The sequence below is a fragment of the Sceloporus undulatus genome, chromosome 1 (assembly GCF_019175285.1).
Source record: "Sceloporus undulatus isolate JIND9_A2432 ecotype Alabama chromosome 1, SceUnd_v1.1, whole genome shotgun sequence".
Taxonomy (NCBI): domain Eukaryota; kingdom Metazoa; phylum Chordata; class Lepidosauria; order Squamata; family Phrynosomatidae; genus Sceloporus; species Sceloporus undulatus.
In genome coordinates this window covers 161,764,938-161,789,193 of record NC_056522.1, presented here as the reverse complement: position 1 = coordinate 161,789,193, position 24,256 = coordinate 161,764,938, and the positions used below count along the sequence as shown (strand labels likewise).

General features: G+C 40.3%; 1 protein-coding gene across 12 annotated transcripts in view; it reads right to left on the bottom strand.

The window, feature by feature from the left end:
* Positions 1 to 24,256, bottom strand: part of UNC80 (unc-80 homolog, NALCN channel complex subunit) — a 158,805-nt gene that overhangs the window by 103,768 nt on the left and 30,781 nt on the right. For 6 of the 12 annotated variants that reach the window (XM_042437336.1, XM_042437378.1, XM_042437344.1 and 3 more), the window contains exons 9-21: positions 21,264 to 21,398; positions 20,106 to 20,322; positions 19,267 to 19,386; positions 18,432 to 18,700; positions 16,312 to 16,716; positions 13,700 to 13,831; positions 12,920 to 13,067; positions 12,611 to 12,759; positions 9,322 to 9,491; positions 7,375 to 7,476; positions 6,075 to 6,289; positions 4,958 to 5,064; positions 3,379 to 3,535 (exon numbers count right to left, since the gene is read on the bottom strand). In XM_042437336.1, the coding sequence (XP_042293270.1) occupies positions 3,379 to 3,535; positions 4,958 to 5,064; positions 6,075 to 6,289; positions 7,375 to 7,476; positions 9,322 to 9,491; positions 12,611 to 12,759; positions 12,920 to 13,067; positions 13,700 to 13,831; positions 16,312 to 16,716; positions 18,432 to 18,700; positions 19,267 to 19,386; positions 20,106 to 20,322; positions 21,264 to 21,398 (2,326 nt within the window). The remainder of the gene's footprint in view (positions 1 to 3,378; positions 3,536 to 4,957; positions 5,065 to 6,074; positions 6,290 to 7,374; positions 7,477 to 9,321; positions 9,492 to 12,610; positions 12,760 to 12,919; positions 13,068 to 13,699; positions 13,832 to 16,311; positions 16,717 to 18,431; positions 18,701 to 19,266; positions 19,387 to 20,105; positions 20,323 to 21,263; positions 21,399 to 24,256) is intronic. The other 6 variants (XM_042437387.1, XM_042437423.1, XM_042437431.1 and 3 more) reach the window with 3 other exon arrangements.

Here is a 24,256-nt window from a genome sequence, read left to right as displayed (position 1 = left end):
CAATTACTGCAGTCTAACAGTATATTTCAAAACTTGGAGGAGGTTTTCATAGCTTTGTTTCAGTGTCAAGAGCCAGTCCCCTTAAGTTAGTCATTACTAAGTCCCGTTAAACTGAATAAATCACAAGTAAGTTAGGTCCAATTATTTTCAGTCATAACTAACCTTAGTTGCATCACTGCCACTGGCTTTCCATATCCCTGTTCCCATGGTTTGGGTCCAGGTTACCTACAGTATTACCTCCTCCTATATAATCTTCCCCATACTCTCAGGTCTTCTAGGGGACATTTACATCAACAGGCCAGGACTAGACTGGCAACTGTCACCCAGAGGGCATTTTCATTGGCCACCCCTAGACTGTGGAATGACCTTCTGGGAGAGATTTGGCAGTTTATCATGCTAATTTTCTTTTTAAAGTATTAAAGATCTATCTCTTCCAGCATGCCTTCTCAAGTCAATTTTTTGCTATGAATTTTAAACTGGAATATTATAATTTTATGCTGCATGATTTTAATGTGCCGTATGTTTATGCGTTTTAACTTAATGTGTTAAAATGTGTTTTAATCTATGTTGTATCCCGCCTCTAGATTCAGTGTATGTAAGAGTTTTATAGGAAACGATCAGGCAGTTGGTGAAGACATTGATTCTGAAAATATTTATTTGGAATGAGTCAGTGGCTTTACTAGTGTGATCCAGGGGGGTGGGGACCCTGCTGGGTGACACTCCATAGTGGGGTGTCACCCAGGAGGGTGGTTCACCAGGAAACTGTCACTGCTACTGGGTGAGCAGCTTCACCCTAAACAGGTCCTCTGGAGACCATAGTGCCATCCTCCTTAGTACTGGCAGCTGCTGGGAGGTAGTGCCTTCAGGTTTCCTTCAGGACCAGAAAGCTTTTCTGATGGTGGTGGGCTTTGCCAAGGCTTTCAGGATCTGGCATGGACTCTGATAACTTTTCCAGGTGTGTGTGTGGGGAGTAATTTGGAGCGCAGTGCTGCAGCGCGCGCACACACACACACACACCGCAGAGGTCTGGGTGGCCAGGCCAGAGGGGAGGGCAAGGCAGTCCCCCTCCCTACCAGGTGACACCAATCTTAGCAACACCACTGGGATGAGTCCTGATGATTGAAATAGAACTTATTCTCCAATAATTGTGCTGATTCCAGCATAGTCTGCAGAATCCAGACCTTCTGTCAGTTAATTACTAGAAGATAATTCATCTCAAAGATGGATATGAAGAGAAATGCTGGTTGTGTGCATGGCTGACAGACTGTAAAGGGAAAGTGTTTTGGAATATGCAAAACTGAACGTTGTATTTTCAGGTGAGGGGACACAATGTCGTGAAGACTGGAACCATTTTTGTGCATGTGCTATTAACTCAATAGTGTTAGAAACATTTGCTTGTAGTGTTAGATTGAGGGAGCAAATATTCTCCATTTTAAACAGTATTATTTGTTGATTGTCATAAATGATATGCTGAAGACAAAAGACTGCTCTTCACTAAACCTTACTGGCTGAATTCTTGAGTGTTATGCTGCTTTATATGAACTATGGTGCAGTAAAGGGAAGAAAAGGTAAAAGATTATATAAGGTATATTCCTAGATAGTCACTGAGTAAGGGTCTATGAAAACTAATAAGACCTTCTAACCAGGGCCCATTAGAATAGGGAAAGGGTAGTTGCTTTCTAGAAAAATCATCCACTGAGTCTTAAACATTTTCATAGAATGAATATAAAGGCTTGAACAAAACTACCCTTTCATTAAAAATGAATAAATTTGCTTCGGTTTAAAAAGTGATAAATTCCCATTCAGTTTTAATAACCATATTTCCAGTAAAAATGATAGCAATTAAATTTTGAAGTTCATATGCGTGTCTTAAAACTCAAACTTAAAATTTGAGCTTGGTAACAAATTTTCAAACCATGTCCCGTGATCATGCATGAAATTAACAGAGGAGTCCAAATAATAAAGCAATGTGTTACCACAAAGCCCATAAACAATAATGGCCTTCATATAATTCATTAAAAATAATTATGGCCTGCTACAGACTGCCAAAATAAAGCCGCTTTGGGTCTCTTTGGAGGTATGCTGTTTAAATGATGCATGCATCCTAAGAATCCGGAAGCTGCACCAAAGCTGCACTCCAGTGCTTAGGAATGGAGTCTGGCTTTGGTGCGACCTCTGGACTCTTAGGACCCATGCATCATTTAAACAGCACACCTCCAAAGAGACCCAAAGCAGCTTTATTTTGGCAGTCTGTAACAGGCCTATAGGAACTTCCCAATTAGCTGGTTATAACTGCATTGGGTATTGTTTACAAAATGGGGTGAACTAAAGAGTCAAATATTCACTTGGCACATTGAACTCAGAAAGAGCACAACTACTTATGTTAAAACATCATCCAAAAGGTATAGTCACTGGACATTATTTGGTGCATTACACCTTTATATATAGAAATGCATTCCATGATGAAGCAATGGATAAAGGATGCAGTAACATTATTTCCATCTTTGACAATGTAATATGTAATGTCAGATCATGTACAGTGTCATGAAAAAATACAAAGAGAACAAAATTCATTGAGATAGGATGCTGCGTTTCTTTTTCTGTACAAAAATAGGAGAATGTCAAGATGCAAGGTTGTTTCCTTGGAAACTGGGAGCTCACATCTGCAACTGGATGGCTCTGAAGTACTTGAAAACATATAATTCATATATAATATATATATGAAAAACACACTTTCTCCCAGATGCCTCTGCTTCAAGAAAGAACAGATATATCTCAAGTATTAAAATGTTGTTATGAATTTTGTTGAGAATGCAAGACAACATCTCTAAGAAATGGCATGAAGACACAAGACAAATAAACACAGAAGAAAAGAGATAATTAAAACACATTTTATACAGGGTTTTCCATTTCATCAGTGCTGAACTTTACAGAAAAAAATGATAGATGATCAAGAATGGGGAATAAAAACGGGCGATCATATCCACAGAGTGAAATTAAATATTAACACAGTATGTTTGAAACCAGAGATCTGCTTTCAAATTATTTCATTTTATCCCAAGTGGTGAATTTTATTTTTGGAAATCCAAATGCATATTTAAATTTAATTTATTGGTTCATATTTGCTTTTCCTTCTTGGGTTTAATTCTGCTGAAATCAAAGTGGCAAAGGGAGAAACGGAGAAAGAAATGGCTACAAGTGAATCAAGCGAGAGAATGAGACTGAGAAGAAATAATGAAAAACCTGTTTTAAAGAGATAAAGGCTAAATTAAAGGAGGAAGGTAACCAAATAAAAAGATAGATAGATGAATAAATAAATGTAAGCAATGGAGAGGGAAAAATTCAAAGGACTGAAGAAACAGAACCCTGACTTCTAACCATCTTTTTCTTCTGTGTGATGAAGCTTGGATGGATGTCTTCGGCAGGTGCGCCATTTACCAAGACGCTTGAAGAAATTCTCCTCTTCATCACGCCCATTCTCCAGGCCACTTCCTGGCCCCCCTTCTGACAGCTTCACTGCACTAGTAAACTTCACCTACATAAAAGAGATTTAGTTATCCATTTATAATGCACCCTCTTTCAGGGCCTTCTGATGTTGGCTGAAGAAAAATCTGTGTAAAAGCAAACAAGCTGTGGTTTTTCTGTGTTTGTTGTTTAATTGTGTTTTCATCTTTCCTGAGAAAATAGTCCTCCACCTTAAATGTCCTACATTTTGGGCTGAGTTTTGTCCTGCAGTTGTCCTACAGTTTGGTCTCGAATTTGTCCTACATTTTGTCCCTGGTAATAGTGGACAATTATGGCAACCCTATACACCAACACCTGTTCTTTACTGTGATTCATAAAGTAAATTAGCCACCAAGGAAATAAAGACTAACAATGGACAAAGAAAGCCAACTAGAGCTAACTGATGGTGATCTTCTGCAGCTTTTCCTGATGGTTGGTTGATGACATTTCACATTCTCATTGGGTACGGTCAGACTGCTTTAAAAAAGTGGGTTACTTTTGTTTAGGCTGATCCCAGTTCAGCTTTTTAAGACCTGTGGCTTTACAAGGTGGTACCTTAAAGATAGCACTGGCAGGGAACAAGGTGTGAGTAACAACTTCTAGCAACTCTATTCTTTTGCACCAAACAATTTTCCTACCCTACTTAGGCCATTATTGATACGTCTGAGCTCCTTACTTACCTCACTACAATCTTTTGGCCAAAGCCTTGGTTATGCTGCTGCAAGACCCTTAAAAACCCATCCTCTCCCTGAATCAGGAGCAATAAGGCCAAATGATGTGCAGCCTTGTTGCTGAATCTGGGGAGATAGGGCCACATAACACATGGCCTTATCTGCTCCAGATTCAGGATACACTCTTATTTTATTTTTTTTAGTTTGTGCTTCTGCTGTTTGCATCACCTCCACTGACCCCTCTACCAGTGCTGCTGCCACTGCTATCACCTGTTGCTTTTTGGGTTCACCACTCCCATTGACCTCTCTGCCAGCTCTGCTAAATGAGATGCCCGGATTACATGGTGGTTACTACATTTGTCCCCGAGCAATGGGTGCTCCAACAGAGGGAGGAGGAGGGAAACCGTTCAGGCCAGGAAAGGCCCCAGGATTTGAAGGTAAGGCAAGAGTGGTGGAAGGGGGAGCAGTGGTAGCAGTGATGGTGGGGAAAGCGAGGGGAGAAATAGTGGTGGACCAAAATTCTGCAGGGACAGTCAGGTAGAGAAGACAATCTAGCCAATGTCCCTGCGGAGAAAAGGGTACTCAGATTGGTTCTGAAGTGGGTGCAGGGGAAGGAAGGGAAGAGGTCCATTCAGACTTTTGCCCCTAGTGTAGCCCCAAGTCTTTAGACTCTAAGAATTTTACCCCAACTTGTTATTTTCATTTTTTTTATAGGACTGGAACATTAATATACTTAAGACCCATGCCTAATCTCACACCTCATCTCCCTGTTGGTCTGTTACCTTGGAACTCTGCCGGATAAAAGAGAGACGGTCCACAGAGCTGATATCTAGAAGGTCTTCTACACCATCTGCCAGCCCAGAAAGGGATGAGCGTTTCAGCCAATTTCCTGTATAAAGAAAGAAAGGGAAAAGGCAAGTCGTGTCTTGTAGAAGATTTCATATAGACGGTATCAGCTTGTTCCCTGCTGCTTCAGAGACTAGAACAAGAACCAATGAGTTCAAATTACAAGAAAATAAATTCCACTGAAACATTAAGAACATCTTCATTGTAAGAATTCTTCAATGGTGGACTCTTCTTTGGTGGTCTTGGAAGTTGGATGGGCATCTTTCAGAAGTGCTTTAGTTGTGTATTCCTGCATGGCTGGGGATTGGAATAGATGGTTGTTGCACTGCCTTCTAACTCTATAATTATGTGATTCTGTCCCTGAAGCTACTCGCAATAGATATGAATCTCTTAATAGTATGAGGAAACTATGGAGATTATCACATTGCATTTAAGGCCCCTTATGGCACACGAACCCAAAATTCTGTAACTCACATTTATATATATATATATATATATATATATATATATATGCAAAAGGGAAAACATGATGGAAAAAGGATGGTAATCAATGCAGGTAATTGAAAAGGTTGGTAATGAATGCAGAAGAAGACTATTACAGGGCGTACCCTCTTATCTGATTGGTTAGGAACTCGGCCACTATCAGAAAGTGGAATCACTTGAAAAAGTGGAGACCGGGTTTTTTTAAGCCTGCAAATGCTTTTAGCCACCCCCAAAAATATGTAACACATTACACATCACCACACTGTTTCCATAGGCAAGGCTTGGAACCAGGCACAGCTGGGTGAGCAATTCCAAGCAAGCCTTTTAGACAAGAAAAACTGGCAAAACAATGAACCCTTCATCAAATTAATGGAATTTGCAAGCATCAAAAGAGCTAGTCATCAAAAAAGTAAGGCTTTGAAATGCAGGGGCTTTCTGTATATACATATGTCTACTCAGATTGTGTGTGTGTGTATGTATAATTATCACAGTCTGAGCACAATGTTTATCTGTGTGTGCACATGCATGAAAAAATGGAAAGTTGTTTGATAATTCAAGAAAGCAACATACTTTTACCTAAGGGAAGTTTAAGTTTCTTTCGGAGAGAGATCCGCCTGGAACGAGAACGGGAACGCCTCTCAGTTGTTGTCCCAGAGTGTGCTGTTGTGCATTCAGAGGTATCTGGTTCAGACTGGCTGCTGGTATCACTTGCGGCACTCTGTGATTTGAACATCTTCCGCCAGAAATCTTTGCGGCCTAGGGCTGCTCCTTGCATTTGTTCATCACTGTGGGACAAGAGATTACATGGTTGCTTACATGAACATTCCCAGGATTGGGGGGTGGGGAATATGAGAATACTTTACTTTTCTAGCTTTGCCCTGCTCTTAGGCAATTAAGGAACCACATGATTAAAAAAATGGCTTGTTTGTTCAGGTCTAAATTTGATTTGCCAGTTTTAAATAGGCTGGTGAGGGACAACATTTTTTATTGTAGTAATAATAAAATATTTAGCATTTATTTAGCATTCTGAATATCCAAAAACATTAAATATGTGATCTTGAAAACTATACAGCAATCTCTATGCAGCAGGCTAATATATTTCACTTATTCCACAGGTAGGGATCAGCAAAGATATTAAATGAGTCCCCCCCCCCGATTGCTTAGAATGACATGTAGCAGGAAGAGCACAGGCTTCTGGGACCTGCTTTGTTTTTAACAGCTTTATCATGGTCCATCAACCAAAGCCAGATGCAAAATAGTGGCTGGAGGAATGGGGCCAATCCCTTCCACACCCAACAATCTCTATATGGTAAAACTCTACAACTGGGTTACTTGATCAGGCATTCTGAGACAAACTCTCAAACAGAGCTTCTCCTTATGAAGCATCAGCACAATTTATGCTCATGTAGGTGAGGGTTATGAGATATATTCATGGGCTATATCTGTGAAGAGAACCAGCATGACATAGTGCAGTGGTGGCGAACCTATGGCATGCGTACCAGAGATGGAACTCAGAGCCTTCTCTGTGGGCATGCATGCTGTCGCCCCAGCACAGAATTTGCCAGAGTTCATTACTAGAAAGCCAGAGGGATGTGGCACTTTGCAATAAATAAGTGGGGTTTGGGTTGTAGTTTGGGAACTCAGTCTGCAAAAGGTTGACCATCACTGACATAGTGGTTTGAATGTGAATGAACCCTTGAACAAATCTTCAAGTCAGAAATGAATTGAAGGCAGACAGTAACAACAATATCCATGAAGGCCAGTAGGTGCCAAGGTAATGACCAGAATCATCATTATGATCAAGGTATTGATCACCTGATTTCTTGGGAAATTTGGATAGATGTTAGAACTCCAACAAATATTTACTTACTGCTCTGGAGTCTGCATTGGGCGGCTTGAGATATAACTACGGCATTCATCAGGAGCAGAAGAAGGCTGTCCTTTGTCAATAACAACACTTCCCACTTCAGATCTATGCAAACAAAACAATCAGTCAGAGGAATAGTAGCCTATCTGTTTCTACAAGCCTTTTTGGATAACCAGTTCATTATTTCCATAACAAAGAGAAAGAGAGAGAGACAGAGAAATGGATCAATGTTTGCATTCTTTCCCTGTTACAAATCTAACGTGAGAGAGAACTGATACTGAGATGCGGAGAAGACTCTAAATAGCCAGTTTATTTAAGAATAAGTTATTTACATAATAAGTTATTATGTTTTATCACTATTTATGAATTCATATATACAGGTCTGAAACCTGCACAGAGCCACACACAGAACCTTCTAGACCTGAGTCACTTTTAGTGGAAATTTCAAACCTCATGTTCCATCACAAAGAATAAAAACAACCTCCTTCCGTTTAATGGAAAGACAATAGAAAGAGGAGAAGCAGCTGTGTGTCTTGAGTTCATAGCTGACCTTTAAAAAAAATGCAGATAAGCAGCCTGTTCTTTGTAGTCTCAATGATTCACACATATGGGTACCAGACAGAAACAGAGATAGATAATATGGTCACAGACCAGCATAAGAACAGCAAAATGCAGCATGCAAAATAAAATCAAAAATTCACAAAAGAAGTTAAAATATGTACCTAAGAAATACAGATAAACATCTATTAGAGGACAGAACCCATCTAATGACAAAGCCCAAGTTGAAATTCAATTACTAATCTGTGGTACAAGTCACCTGTTGGATTTTAATGGCTGCTGCACAAAATTTAGCTACTTTATGTGTTATAGTAGGATTAGTGTCCGAAGGCAGCAAAGAAACAAAAGACTGTTCTGAGCATCCTGGATGTTTATGGTGTATCAGCAAAATAAGATCAATACATAGGTCTTTATGGCATAGATGCTAAAAAGTACATGTTCCACTGATTCTATGTGACCAGAATGACAGGGGCAAGTGAAGGTGTTATGTTGTTTAGGCACTTCTGGATGTTTTTATTGTTTCTGTTGCTTCAATCTCTTATGTAAGCTGAGCAGTTAAACACTACGGGTGCAACTCTTACTTGGGTCTAGCTTAGACTGGTGCTTTTTGGGGCCATCTTAGATCAAACTGGGTACTCATTTTAGCGACATCAGAAGGATCCAAGGCTGAGTTGTCCCTATGCCCATGGCTGGTATTGAACTCACAATCTTGTGGTTTGTGAGTGAGTGGCTGCAGTACAGGCATTTAACCACTATGCCACCAGATTATATCTAGTGCTATTGCTCTCATGGAGACTGAGAAGAAACTGAGAAAAGTAGCTTTGGCATGCCTGTGTGATGTCACTGGGGGGGGGGGGGGAGGATCCTGCCAAAGGCTACTCAAATCTTGAAGCTTTTGTGTGTAGTCCTGCACAGATGTCAGACAATGTATGGGTCACAAAAACTACAAAGAAGACTCCAGGATCCCTGCATTTTTGCCTTGTGGACATACTACACATATCTGAATAGTCTTTCAGATGAATAACCTATGTGCACTGCTTAAGTTTACTTCTGCCCCATACAATTCACTGAGTTTCAAACATACTCTACAGTACTGTCTATTGGATCTCAACATATGGACAATGTAATACTTCTTTGGAATTCTGTTATGATCCTTTTCATCATCTAGGATTCCCTTATTCCTGCCTTGTGGACATATTATACATATCAGAATAGGTTTTCAGATGAATAACCTGTGTTTAACACAGACCAAATAGTGCTAATATTCTTTATCTTCTTATCAAAGATAGGTAAAGAGTGTGTTGTTTGGTATGGCACATTTGCATTTAGGGCAAGCCTTGCTTTACGGCTTCATTTAATAATCTCTCAGCTTTTCCTACTTCAAATACAAACCTTTTGCTGCCGGATGGTTTGGGTTCATGCTCAGTAGTTTCCTCTGTTCTTCTCCCTGGTGCCAACTTCTCAGCACTGTCCAAAAGGGCACTGAGAGCTACTCTTCTAAAGACATTCCCATGAGCCTCCTTGATAAATTGAACAAGTTGTCGGATGTCACAGTACAATCCCTAAAGAATGTAGAATATTATAAAAGAAAGAAAGAAAGAAAAGACCAGTTGAGTGACCAATGTATTATGGTTATTGTTGCAGTGTAACCAGGGCAAGTAGAGTCTCATCACCAGGATTTTTTGTTGTTGTTATTAGCAGTGATGTAAAGATTTGGTTTCAAATGGAGAATTAAGACTCATTACCTTTAGAAAAGACAATCTCCTGGAGGCCCTAAGGACTAGCAGAAGTGGTTTGTTGGTATAGACCAACGAAGCTGCCTATACTTTTAGACTTACATTGAGGGTGTGACACTAGGAAGTGCCAAGATGGCACACTACTTGCAAGAATGACAGTGGTAAGGCTGGCTGGAGCATGCTGGCCACTGTTATCCCCCAGAACTAACTTTTTCAAGCGCTGGACTACCTGCAACTTCAAATTTATCATTACACTTCCACACGATAAAGGAGATCTAAAAACTATGTAATTCTTTGATCATGCCTTTGTAAACTAAATCACCCCATGTTCTGATCTGGAACTGCTTGAAATTCCAGGCATCAGCAAGCCTTCATTTAGTACTCAATCCTGTTGGTAACTGGTGCAGCACATGGTCTATAGCAGACAAGCATCACAGTCCTTTTGGGGTCCAGCATCCCTTCATAGCCACTGGTAGAACTCTAAGCAACTAATTTTACCCAGACTGTCCTATGGCTGGCTAAACTTGACCCCTGGCTGGAGCGCACCCTCAGGGTAAGATGAATGGAAGACAGTTTTCCAAGGGTTATATACTGCAAAAGCAAAGAAAAGAAATTAAAACATGCAAGCATGACCCATTTAATCCCAGAGGTCCAAGCAGAGCTCAAGAAAGGAAGAGACACTAGAGACCACATTGCAAAGATACAATGGATAATGGAGTGAACCAGAGAATTCCAAAAGAAAATTAGCATATGCTTTATAGACTGTAGCAAAGCCTTTGACTGCATAGATCATGAAAGGCTATGGAACGCCCTTAAAGACATGGGAGTGCCAAAACATCTGATAGTACTAATGAGGAATCTGTACTCAGGACAAGAGGCTACTGTCAGAACAGAACACAGAAAAGCAGAATGGTTCCCAATTGGCCAAAGGGACAGACAAGGCTGTATCCTTTCACCCTATCTGTTCAACTTGTATGCAGAACTTATAAAAGCAGGCCTGGACACAGAAGAAGGAGGGAAAAGAGGAGGAAGGAATATCAACAATCTAAGATACCTAGAGGACACCATAGTACTAGCAGAAAACCTCACAGACCTAGAACATTTCCTAAGGAAGATCAAGGAAGAAAACGCAAAGGCAGGCCTACTGTTGAACATAAAGAAAACCAAAATAATGACCATGGAGAATCTACACAAATTTAACCTAGACAATGAGGAATAGAAATAGTAAAAGAATTCTCATACCTGGGATCAAACACTGATAGGAACAGAGTCTGCAACCAAAAAATCAGAAGAAGATTAAGAATGGGGAGAGCAGCTATGAAAGAACTAGAAAAGATTCTAAAATGCAAAGATATACAACTCAGCATAAAAGTTAGAATCACTAGAATCACAAACCATTGTATTTCCTATTACCATGTATGGATGCAAGAGCTGGACAGTTAAGAAAGAAGATAGGAAGAGATAGGAAGATAGGAATTCATTTGAGATGTGGTGCTAGAGAAGAGTGTTGAGGATCCCGTGGATAGTCAAAAGGACAAACAAATGGGTCCTAGAGCAGATCAAGCTAGAAATCTTCCTGAAAGCCAAGATGACAAACCTGAGGCTGTCGTACTTCGGACACATCTTGAAAAGGCAGAACTCATTGGAAAAAACAATAATGCTAAGAAAGGTGGAGGGAAGTAGAAAGAGAGGAAGGCCGCATGCCAGATGCATGGACTCTATTAAGGAGGTCATGGGTATAGGTTTGCAGGAATAAAGCAGGAAGATGATTCATCCATAGGTTCACCATGGATTGAGATCAACTTAAGAACAGTTAATGACAACAACAAATAACCTAGCTCCACCCCAACAGCAACGAGAACTATGCAAGCAGCTAGTTTGCTCCCCTGCTCCAGCCCCAGCTGCATATAATTTTTGCAGCCTTAAATTTTCAAGTTAATGCAAAGCTATTTAGCAAAGCCCACTTGATACAAATTAACCTTTCCTATGCAACTCGACAGCTGTTAACATATGACCATATGTTAACAAAGACATCTGTTTGGTGGCAGAGGCCAAACTCTTTATTTCTCAAGTGTCACTAATGTGATGTTAATATTACTTCTATCGCCATGAATAAGGAGTTTATCACACAGGAGGAAAAGCGCCCAAATCCTGTGGATAAATGGGGTTTAAATCTTGGGAATATCCTGCAAGAGTGGGATTATTTTCAGATATGTTGGGCAATTTTGACATTAAAGCGACATTAACCTGTGTAGAAAGCCACAAAATCACACTGCTTTTTAACTTTGGATTTTCCCAAAATTAAAAAGCGGTGTGATTTTTTGGCTTTCTGCATGGGTTAATGTCACGTTAATGCTCAAGTCACGTATCGTCATCTGAAAATAATCCCACTCTTGCATAATTTAAACCCCATTTATCCATGAGATTTGGGCGCATCCCTCCCTTGTGATAAATTTCTGAGATGCTCACAAACAGGAAGTGGATTTGATCAAGAAATGTGTGTGTCAGAATTTATCTCAGATTGCTCTGAAGGAGAATTTCCAAAAGCATCCATCTTGCACACAAGGAAAGGACTTTTTCAGGTCAATTCATTGTCCAGATAGGAATCCAGACATACTGCATGAGAGAATTTTTCTGTTTGATGATCTTTTGAGCTACACTGTAGATTTCCAAACGCATATGGCAGCAAAATTTTACACTAAGGAAAATGGCAAAACAAGTCTGGTGAGAATTTGAACACATGAAAACTGTATCAATAGGGCATATAATGTTCTTCAAGCAAATGCATGATGTGTATATTTGCCTTATAAATGTGTGTCTAGCAAATGTCATGCTCTCGTATGTCGATAGTAAATGTCCATGCCAGTAGTGTATGATAAACTGAAATGAATGATGCCAGTATGACAGGACGTACATAGAATTAAGCATGCAAAGGTTGTCCATACCAGATTCTCAGGACTATGGAGCTCATGTGTAGTAGAGGCACAGCGGGTGATCAAGGATTTGAACATTGCACTGACAATAATACCTTCCACGCTTTGGGCTGTAGACTTGTTGTCCATTGTGGTGAAGTTATTTCCAAAACCAGCCTTGTCTGCAAAATGCAAATGTGAAAGGGTCAAATTGTACTATCAAGACGAGAATTACTTCACATGCCTCAGTAATACCTCTGAAGCCAGCATCTCCCATGCTTGGCTGCGATGCCCTTCCTCTAAGGGAAAAGTGGGACACTTATAAGGATAGACTATACTTACTGTCAGTAACTGGCTCCATACAGAATCCTAGTAAGGCATGTAAAAAATCGACCACATTGTTGAGTGAATCTTTGTTTACATAGTCTCTCATGGTTTGGCGGAACTGCATCTTATCCAACTTGTACAACTTTGTGAGGCAGTTCTGGGCCTATAGAGAGATATTAAGAACCATCAATGAACCCACTGTCAAACTGCTGACTTGTCACCTTTTTAAAAAGCCATTGTCTGGAGCATTCCAATACATTCCAGTACAACAGAGTGGACCTTGTTCACTCCCGTCCTCCACTGTGGTATGCTGCAAAAGCAGATGATATTCCAGACTCCACATTGTTATTGATGATGGGTATGGAAGATCTTCTTTTCAGTAAAAGGAGTTGGAATAAATCAGGAGAGGCAAAGTGTGGGCTGTGTGCTGCATGTGGCATTTGGGACCCAAAGTATGGCCCCAGAAACCTCCATATCTTTTGTAAACTGTGCTAATTTTCAGGCAATTTTTACCCCCAAAATGGCCAAATGAACCTCAAACTGGCTGTAAATGTGACAGTTTAGTTCCTTCACCCAAAGCTCTGCACCACTGAAAAAAAAGCTGAAAACTGGCAAAATGGTGATGAAAAGTGATGTGATGTCACATCCAGTGCATCCTCCCCCTGCAGTTGCCAATCCCTGAAGTAGATCGACGTTGTGCGGCCTCAAGATTGAGGGGCTCTAGAAAAACTAGATTTAAAAAGAGAGGGATGTGAGCATCAACATCCATTCGTTCACTCTTTTGAACTGCCGTACCTGATGTCTCAGGCGATCTCCAGAGAGTCCTCGGTGACCTTCTCCACAGCCATAGGCACAGCCCAAAGACTTCACAATTTTTATCAGCATTGTCAAAGCCAACCTATGGGTGCTTACTGGAGTACTTTCCTCCTTCAAGTTCCATATTTTAGGAAAGGGGGAAAGAGAATTAAGGACAGTTACCCATGAAACTGCAGCAAGCAATTCAGAGGATTTCTTTCTATACATTTCCCCTCAGTTTCTTTTTCTTTTTTGTATGTCGAAACAATGCACTTGGCAGAGAATAAACAAGGTTTTCTAGGGAAAAGGGGAAGCATGCGGTTTTATTCCTCCAAGCTTAAAATCTATTTTTAAAACCACTTCTATGGTTTAATGCATGTGATATCAGTCATAGGTCACTTTGTATACATCTATGTTGAAAAAAAAACCCATACTTATTAGAACAATAGTAGTACTGTAGTTAGAAGAATTAACATGACAACTGCCCCAACTCATCAGTGGTACAAATCTATTTGCCCACTCAGTTTGATATTTAATAAATTTTACACAGGAATATTTTTCTTGAAATGATTTTATTAAACTTAATAGAATTTTTAGAGGCAGAGCTCAACATGGACAAAAACAGTTACAGTCGCTCCTCTGTTTGTGCAGCCTTGGAATTCACACCCCCATGGCTTATGTGCGAGTGGCAAATGGAGGGGGAACATAATGGGGCATGTGTCTGCAGCACACACCTGCGTGCACCTGTGGGCACACACCACCATTCAAGCCTATGCTTGAATATTGGTCAGTTTCCATTTTTGCCGGGGGGTGGGTGGGTACGGAACGGATCCCCTGCGAAAACAGAGGGCTGACTGTATATGGTTTTAAGAGTTGGGAGTTGAGAGTTAAACAAAGAAATACTGAAAGAGCAGTGGTCTCCCAGGGCAGCCACTCTCACTACTTTTTGCAGCCTTGATACAACTTTTGTAACTAGTCCTCTCTCTGTACAATACTTCTTGAAATGTCATGGTTGATTCATGTAAATATTCAAAGTGCACAAAATATGACCATGAGGCATTCAGTCCATTAATTCTTAAATTGATAGGTAGTCAGAAAAAACAGCACCATCTCTCAAAGATAATATATAAAATAATAGCTAGTGTGTTATGTAACCCAGGCTACCATCCTTCTAGTGACTAGTGTAAGTTGCACTATGTATATGGACTGATTATTTATTTATTTTATTTTATAATGTACAGTGGTTGTATCCAACTGATAAGCAGAGTTGTGCATTTGGAACAATTGTGTATGCAACAGTGCACTGAAGTACACACAGTAGCATACTTTGCACATTGTGCATTGCAATTGTGCAATGGGTTGTCAGGCATGTGCCTTGCCTATTTATCTACACAGCTTGTAGTACATTGGTATGCGATATAGGGGTTGTGTAATATTAATCCACTGTGGATATTTATGCTACACTGGAAGGACATAGGATCTCAGCCCGAAGGTATTTCTTCATGGGTACAGGTAAATTCAAATCTGTGCAATCAAACTGAATTGTCTGAAAATAATTCAGAAGCAAGGGAAGTGCACTGGTAACTGCTAGAGCCCCATAGTCAAGCCCAAGCGGAGTGACAACCTTATCTCAAAATTTCTGTTTTCTATTTAGTTATAACCTTCCCATGGAGCCCTAGTTTTTTCTCATGGGGAAAGCAACTTCTCCTCAGAGAAGTACATGGCTATCATGCATCTCAGTAATATCTTCTTTTCCTATCAACAGCAATCCTAGGCTGGTAGCCTATTTGAGCCTAAGGTTTAGTGCTGCCAAGGGGGCTCCCCTGGTCACCACCAGTTGCTGCCACTTAGAGCTCCTCAGCCCCTTCCCCAGATGTGCTCCCTGGCTTTAGCACTGGCAATGAGTAAGCAAGTCTTGGAACTAGACTAGAGCAGTTACTTATGGAAATGAAATACAGGCTACACATACCCCTATAGTTGCTGGTAACTGAATTGCAGGGGAAATAAGTTTTATTCCGCAAACTCTCTTTTTTCTAGCAAACTCATTCTAGTTGGAGGAAAACAGCAGCAAATCAGAAAAACCAAGGTCTTCTGGATATTTTGCTATTCATGGTTTTACTCAAGGTGAAGTCGAAGGCTTTTACTCAAGGTTTTACTCAAGGCTTAATGGCTGCATCAGGAAATGCTGTCAGGCTTCCTAAATGAGTGCTGCACTGAGCAAATCTAAACTTATTGTCATATATTTAAATGCAAAAGTACAAAATGGTTGTAGTGGTCTTTAAAGTCTCAAACAGAAGTCATTGATGCATATTCAAGAATTCTCACACAGCTCACAAACCTGCTGGAGCACCGGGACATAAACTGCTGAAGAGAGAACCTGAATTGGATTCTGGCATTTTGAAGCAATGGCAGTGTACCACAGCAAGAATCTTGGATTAGAATTTTAAACATTGCACCTGAATACACCCATGGGCATGGGCAAATCACACCAGAAAGGATTTAGCCACATAAATACTGTTCAGAATATAGAGATAATTCACAATACATATGTATAAAAGCACGGTTTGGCATACCTTAACATGAATAGCTTTTACACAGGAAGCTCAAAATACCTTGTCTTCCTTTTTGTCGTTCTTTTCATAAGGTCTTCCTCCACCTTCTCCTCCACCGCCATCTCCACCGCCTCCATCTCCTCCAGCACCACCACCTCCACTGCTGCTGTTGCCGCCGCCGCAACCACCTCCTCCTCCTTCACCGCTACCATCTCCAGCTCCACTGACTGGAGCCGCCCCAAATGCAGATGCTGAACTACTCAAAGCCCCCTTGAGTTGAAAGGAAGTCTCACTTTGTCTCTTTTCAGTAGACTCATTCTCTTTATTCTCACTTTTCCTTCTGGTCTTCTCCACACAGGGCACCACCCCAAGCTGAAGCAGGCATTCCACAATATTGAGGGCCACATCACAGATTCGGGAGCTGATGTCATGGTTCAGGACCAAATAAACAGCTTTGAGAACCACCTGGATTGGGGGGGGGGGGAATAAAAAGGAAGATGCTGATTGTTTTCTTGCTAATTTACAACCTGCAAAATCCTGACTACATTGCTCTTGGCAATGTATATTTGCCTTACACTTATAAAAGTGAATTGCACATTTTAATGCACTGGACAAACTTTGACACAGATGGTATGTTACACCAAAGTGACTTATGGTGTGCATGAAAGTCTGTGAACTGAATTGGCTATGGATGGGGATATGTACAACTTGTACAAACCTTGCTGAGCCTGTCACTACCTTGACCCAAGGCTCATTCAATGCGGTTTTCTAAAAGAATCACATTTGCATCAACTAGAACTCCACTTATCATTAAAAAAAATAAGATACTAACATAACTGCAGCAGTTATTCAAAGAGTGCTGTATGATCAAATGCTTGGATAGCCTCAAGGACTTACAGTCATCAATCTCTCAGGTACTCTGAGATTTTGAATTAACTCCCATATACTTTCTGCACTGTGAAAATAGGAGAGACCCGAAGCCTCTAAAACAGGGGTGGGCAACTGCAGGGGAAGGCTAGGGGACTGCATTAGCCCCCTACAAGACCTTAGAGGGCTGCAAATGATGTTTCAAATAATAATTTGAAGGGTGTGAGGGCATTTTCACCATGTCTTGGACTTCAAAAAGGCATTTCCTGGCCTTAAATTGCCACCCTGGAACAACATGTAAAATGGGATGGAAATGCTTATCAAGCTTCCTAGTGAACATGTTGGAGCATTTCAGGGATATATAGATATAGATATAGAGTGTGTGTGTGTGTGTGTGTGTGTGTGTGTATTTGATCCCTGAGGAGTCAGAGGGGGGCTCAAGGGGGCTCTAAATGTGGTGTAAATGTTCTCCACAGTCCATTTGGGAGCATTCTGGAGCAAAAATGCTTTAAAAAATATTTTTGACCCATGGGGTCACAAAAACAGCCCTGAGAGGCTGCGTGCAGCCCATGGGATACACTTTTCCCATCCCTGCTCTACAATTAATACTTTCTAATTTATGGCAATATAGGCATAAAACAGACACACATTTTACATTTCATCAAGGACAGACAAAAATTCCCTCTCATACAACAGTCACATCTTTTAGCTCTAGATTTTTGTCCTTTGTCATACAGCAAGCCTCCCAGTGAGAACCAGCAGCTTATTTTGGCACCTCCTTCAAATTTAATGAAGGACAAATTTTGTATTCAAAGGCAGCAACAATAAAGAAGCTTTTCAAAATGGCAATTATTTCAGAGGGGGGCCATCACGTTGGAAAGCAATTAATTGTAATCTGAATGTTATAGCTTACACTTTGAAGATAGCTGAGAAACAGGAGGAAGGACTTTTTGAGCACCATTTTTTTTAACCTGGCCCATACTAAAGACATGAGGTGAACAACAGAAACTCGTTGTTTGAAAATAAAAACAGACATGGGCTACATAATAAAACATGCAACTACAACATTAGGAAAGGAATGGTCTAATTTTATTTTCAGTTTAAGTTTTAACCAGACTTTTGTAAAACAGAACATATCTCAGGGCAATTCTATGAGTTGTTTTCACTGATAATTTAACACTGCCCATTCAAATACTGGGGTTATCTTTATACTGTACTTAAGGAGAAAGACTGGGAAATAACCAGAGCATTTATCTCTCTTGTACAGCTAGCTACAAGTACAGAAACAGACACCTCTTTTCACTGCTATTTACCGAAAGGTCTAGCATGCCGTTCTTGTGGACAAAATTGCTAGTGCCGTCTATGTGGTCAGTATCCTCCAGACAGCTATAGTTGATGCAGGAATCTGTCAGGCTCCGAGGAAGATTGGCACATGCCAAGGGCTCATGAGGCAATTCTGGTATGGGCACCTGGTTGCAAAGTTTGCGCATGTGCTCACTGAAGAAGTCTGCATAGCCCACATTGAAAGAGGCCAGTGTGGTGTTAAAGGTTGCCACTGTGATGGTGGAGATCTGAGAACGGACTGTGCAAAGGTACGAAAGATCATGTTAGATTGGAATATGAATTTATTTTGTTATATTAAACATAGGGATTGTACTTTGGAACATCACAAGCTTCCACTAGTGACACCGTTATGTTCCTAAAGAGTAAAACATCTGTTCACAGAGAAATAGCTTAGGAATCAGCTAGGTGGAAATCTACTGTTGTCCTCTTTGGGAACTTTCTAGGATCTAGCAGTTCATAGAGATGCAATCCAGTTAAAAGAAACTGAGTATTTCAACAAAGTATAAGCTTCAATTCCACATTTGTTAAGAGGAATATACCTTCTTGCTTTGTTGTGATGTGCAACAGGAAAGCATGCCTACAAATGTAGGAAAGCATCCCTACAAATGGGTAACCAATACAAGGTTTCTGCTATTGAGTTCCAGTGTAACTGAAAAGCTTGCACATGCTCACATTATCAGAGCTATTACTGTATCTTTTAGAAAGACATACACTTGTAGAATAAATGAGAGACAACTTCTTTAAATTTTCCATCCTGGAAAGGGAGAAAACCACTGTGCCCAGATTCTTTGAATAAAATCTTACCATGGCTGTTGGAATGATCTGGTAGGTCAGTAACTAAGGTATGATGGGAGTGGGAATGCCTCGCACTCAAGCTCTCCATCTCTGTAGCTGCATCAGAACTACCCCGTCGGGTAAACCTCCCTACAGCAAAGGGTAGAAGCACATCATTCAGTTTGTAGTACATCAAAACAGAAGATTTTTATGTAAACTTTGTAATAAGACAGTGGGGGGAAAGAGCTGGGATTTACGGCACAGGATAAAAGTCTATTGCTCTGTGCAGTCTCACCACTTAGGTTACAAACTGTGAACATTTGAAATGTATCCTTTGAATGCCAGAAGATGGTAGATTGCCATCATAGCTGGTAGACCAGAGAGTATATGGATACTATTTTGAAAAAAACATCCCTCCCTTCCCAAATCCAGCAGTTTTTCTGTGATGCATTGTTCGTATTCCATAGGAAGCATCCTTCCTCACTGCAAACAAAGTGGACTGTGGGAGCAATGCTACCGCATGGAAGTCTCCTCCCACCTCCACCCCATTTTATGAGAGATGAATGGCTTTGTCAAAGTAAAGGGGAGACTGGAAACCTGCATTGCTTATAACACTCAACAATTAATGCATGACATAAAGTTAGGATTTGGAATGCCATAGTTATTATGATTAAGCAGACTACAAAAATGTTAAGATAAAATGGAGACTGGCAGAAATAACAGCATAAACAAAAGAGCAATTTCTGTAAGGATGGCATTAGAATGATACTATTATGAACTCCAAAGCTAATTTTCTCTGGCCTCTGGTCATCTTTAGACAATGCCAGGCTGAGAAAGCTGTTTGCTCTCAGGAATGTGTTGTAATTCACCTAAGATAGTGGTTTGCCACCCTCCTCTCTCCATGCCACGCCTGTCTTCACCGATCCCAGAGAAGCTTCCAAAAGAGAATGTGCTTCGAGTGGGTGACACATCTAAATGGTCTTCATGGAGCAAGAAGGGTACCCCCATCCGCCGATGCCGTTTTTTTCCCGCATGGTGGAAAGGAATAGAGCCCTTGCGCTCACGATCTTCTTTGCGGCTCTTGAACTGCAGGAAGAATTGCATGGTGGTGGTGGTGGGGGGTAGAATCTGAGTAGCAGAACTCATAAGGAAATTGCTTAACAAACAGAAAAGGTACACAGTGAAATAAGAACAGGAAAGGACTTAGAGATGTGGGCTGTTTCCTAGGAGTTTGATTCCTGAATCCAGTACAGGAATGCACCTCTCACCAATAACTATGACTTTCAGTCAAGTTGCTAGTTTTAGGGGAATCTCAGCAATTTATATATCCTGTAATAAGTACACAAAGTTCCATAGTCAGCAGCAGTTAAGTAGATTGAGCAAATCCAACCAATCCTGCATAGTACAGGCAGCAGGTGGTGTCCACATTAGTGAGATAGTGAAGCCACTCAGGGGTCTCAAGTGTGCATTTCTTAGTGAGTTCAATAAAAAGCAAACTCTGAAAAGAGGCAGGTCATTTTGTTCTTAAAAGACTTTTGTTGTGAAGGTCATTTTTCCCCATTAAATTTCCCCCTCCCCTGTTTCCCACAGTTGTAGGTGCAAATGCTTGTAAAGAAAAAAATGTTTGCTAAGGAAAACTAAAGTTCTTCATGGAAAGACTAATAAAATTCACAGCCTTCTGTAGCTGCCTTTTACTAAACATGAATACATGGGCCACATAAATAAATACAACTGGAAGACTTACACATGTATGTTGTGTAAATTGTGCATAACACACATGTATGTTGTGTAAATGTTGTGTGTACATTTTGGACCCCACAGATGGCTTCCTCTCTCAAGCATAAAGACCTGCTAAAGATTTCCTGCATATAAACCAACTGCCCAAGGAAAAACATTATGTGGAATTAAGGACAGGTTTGAAGTTAGAGGGCAATAGTTCAATGAGGTTGGCCTCTTTCATCTGGGCTGAGCAGTCGGTAATTTTGCCATGTCAAAAGATCACTAATGTAATTTATAGTTTTACTCACCTTCTTAAAAATATTCATCCCCAAATCGGAAGAGAGGTCTGGAACTGCAGGTCTCCGCAAGTTGGTTAATGATACTTTGGCAAAAGCTTCTGTGCTTAAGGATTTTTCCTCCTCGTTGCATTTCATTGTGAGATCCTACACTCCCACAAAAGGACGACAAACAAACAATTGTGTATAGTACAGCTGGATAAGCAGTTACAAAACCTGGTAGTATATTACTATGTCCCTCATTTCCCTGTGAGGGTTCCAGGGCCAGTATTATTTGATTTGATGAGACAGCACTGCAAACGTATGGTGACTGTATAATGTTTTATTTATATTCGCATGGGATCTGCACCAAAATTCCTATTAGGAATCCTGCATCATTTTGTTTTTCCTGTTCATTTTTCTCTCTCCTAGCAATTAGCATTCTGTAGGAATTGAGCACAGTCATTTCTCGCCAAGCTATTTTGAGGTTTCCCTCTTAAGGTTTTTCTCCTTTCTTTCATTGCTGAAAACCTTAAGATTGTCTGGATTCTGGTGATACAGTACCTTCCTCTTCTAAAAGTGAGATGCTGTTTTGTCTACAGAAGGCAAATTTCCTTTCGCAGTAACTCCAGATCAAATAAAAATGTTGACTAGTGAAATATGCGAGTATAGTATCATACTAATGCTATATTAATGTGACAGTTATATAGATAAGCAGAGTATAATAATATAAGCATCAGCATTCCTAGAATATGCAGATCTGCTAATCTTGGTACAGATTCCCACAAAGAGCAGTTACTGCCATTCCCAAGGTTGAATCCCAGTTTAAATAAAAGTGGTTAATAAACCAAAACTACACTTAAGTTTAACTATTGTTACATGTCTTCTGTTCAACTCCAATGTATGGCAACTACATTCTAGGTTTTTGTTTTTGTTTTGCCAGATGCATTCAGAAGAGGTTTGCTATTGCCTTCCTCTTGGACTAAGAGCAAGAGACTTGCTCAAGACTTGCGGGGACTCAAATGCTGGTCTCCTAGAGTTCTACCCCAACACTCAAAGCACTACACCATGCAATCTCTATCAAGTTTAACTAATATTAAAAGTGAGTGCTAAAATTTCTGCCTTCTTTTTTAATGTGTATGTTCCTTTACCAAAGGCCCTTATTCTATTACTCATTAAGATATGCAAATCAACACTCTTTGGAATTACAGTGGTGCCTCGGGTTACGAAATTAATTCGTTCCGCGGCCGCTTTCGTAACCCGAAAAGCCTTCGTAAGCCGAAAACCCATAGGCGCTAATGGGGAAAAGCCGCGATTTCGTGTGAAATAGCGCCGAAAAGCACCAAAAATTTTTTCGTAACCCGAAAAAACCTTCGTAACCTGGAACAGTTATTTCCTATGGGATTTTTTCGTATCCCGGAAATTTCGTAACCCGCGCATTTCGTATCCCGAGGTACCACTGTATCATTGCCTCCAAGGTCCAAAGTACATTACGGGTTTCATTACCTGTTACATTACTGTTAGCAATTGCCTTAATTATGAAAGGTTACTCTGGTAGTTGTGGATTCTGTTCTATTTTTAACTAGAGAAATAAAGACCTAGCAGTAACCTGCACAGTGCAAGACTTTGTTCTTTCTCTGATAACTTTAGTACAGGCCAGGTTGTGAAGCAGACAATGGGTAGAGGTGGCCACAAGGATGTATTTTTCTAGTTATTCTCTAGCTACTCTAGCTGTTCTCTATTTCTAGCTGATGTTTTCAGGGACAAAGTGATCTCAGTGCTCACTCCTCAGTGATCCATGAAGGCTCTTGTAATGAATGATAAAAAGTATCCCCTTTGATTTCTCTGGTCTCTCCCCTCCACTCCACCCCTTAGTCACAATTCCATGAATGCTTCAACATTTTGTATTTATTCTTTTGGCTTTGCAACATCACAACACTACCTTGGTAGCTCTGAGAGCAGAATGGCTGAGAAACTACAAAGAATTGCCATTAACTCACTGTTGGCAACCCAGTCTCTTGGTTGGCACCTGCACTTCTGTGATAGCAATAAGCCAGTATTGTCCCCCTGACCCAATATTGCAAATAGAGGGCCAAGAGACTGTTAGGATTCATGGAAGGGTCACTGAAATAACGCATGTGGCAAATTTGGATCATAAGAAATATGAGAAGGAGATGAAAAGAGTGATCAGTATATGTTATTTGTTGTTATGTGCCTTCAAGTTGTTTCTGACTTATAGTGACTCTAAGGTGATCCTATCATGGTTTTAGTTCAGAACAGGTGTGCCATAGCCTTCCCCTGAGATTGAGAGCATGTGATTTGCCTAAAGTCACCCAATGGGTTTCAGGACCAAACAGGAATCAAACCCTGGTCTCCAGAGTTGTAGTCCAGCTCTTCAGCATGAAATATTTTCTCCACTCTATAATCATCATCAGTAGTAACTTTTAAAAAGTAATTTGATTTGTAACTCATCGCAAAGCCTCCACAAAGTAATTCATTACCATAATTATTAGCTCTCTTCCCCATTTTGTGACTTTTATTTTACTCCTTACTTTTCCATTACTTTAAAAAAAAAAAGAGGATTAGTAGGAAAATAGCACAAGACATGACAAGTTTTAATCAAAATGCCTCTAATAATGCCCTTAAAAGTAATGAAAAAGTAACCTGTAAACATTACTCATGATACAAAAAGGTAAGAGCATCCCTACTCACCTGCATGTTACTTCTGAAATGTAACACTGTTATGCCCTTACTATGCCAAAAAGCAAACATGTTTCTTCTAAGGACTAATATTCCAAGTTCTGATCATTTATCCATATATGATTATCTGCTGCTTATGATTCCTAACATCCCTTAGAGTTTTCCAAAACTCTTTGGGTCATTCCCAGAAGAAGAAAAGAGCAACAGCCTATGATATAACATGTACAATTATTCCTTGGTGTACTACAGCTCTATTTCCACCCATCCTGAACACCAGCTGATGTTTTGTCTATAAGATTCGAATTTATGGTTCCAGTCAGGCTGTT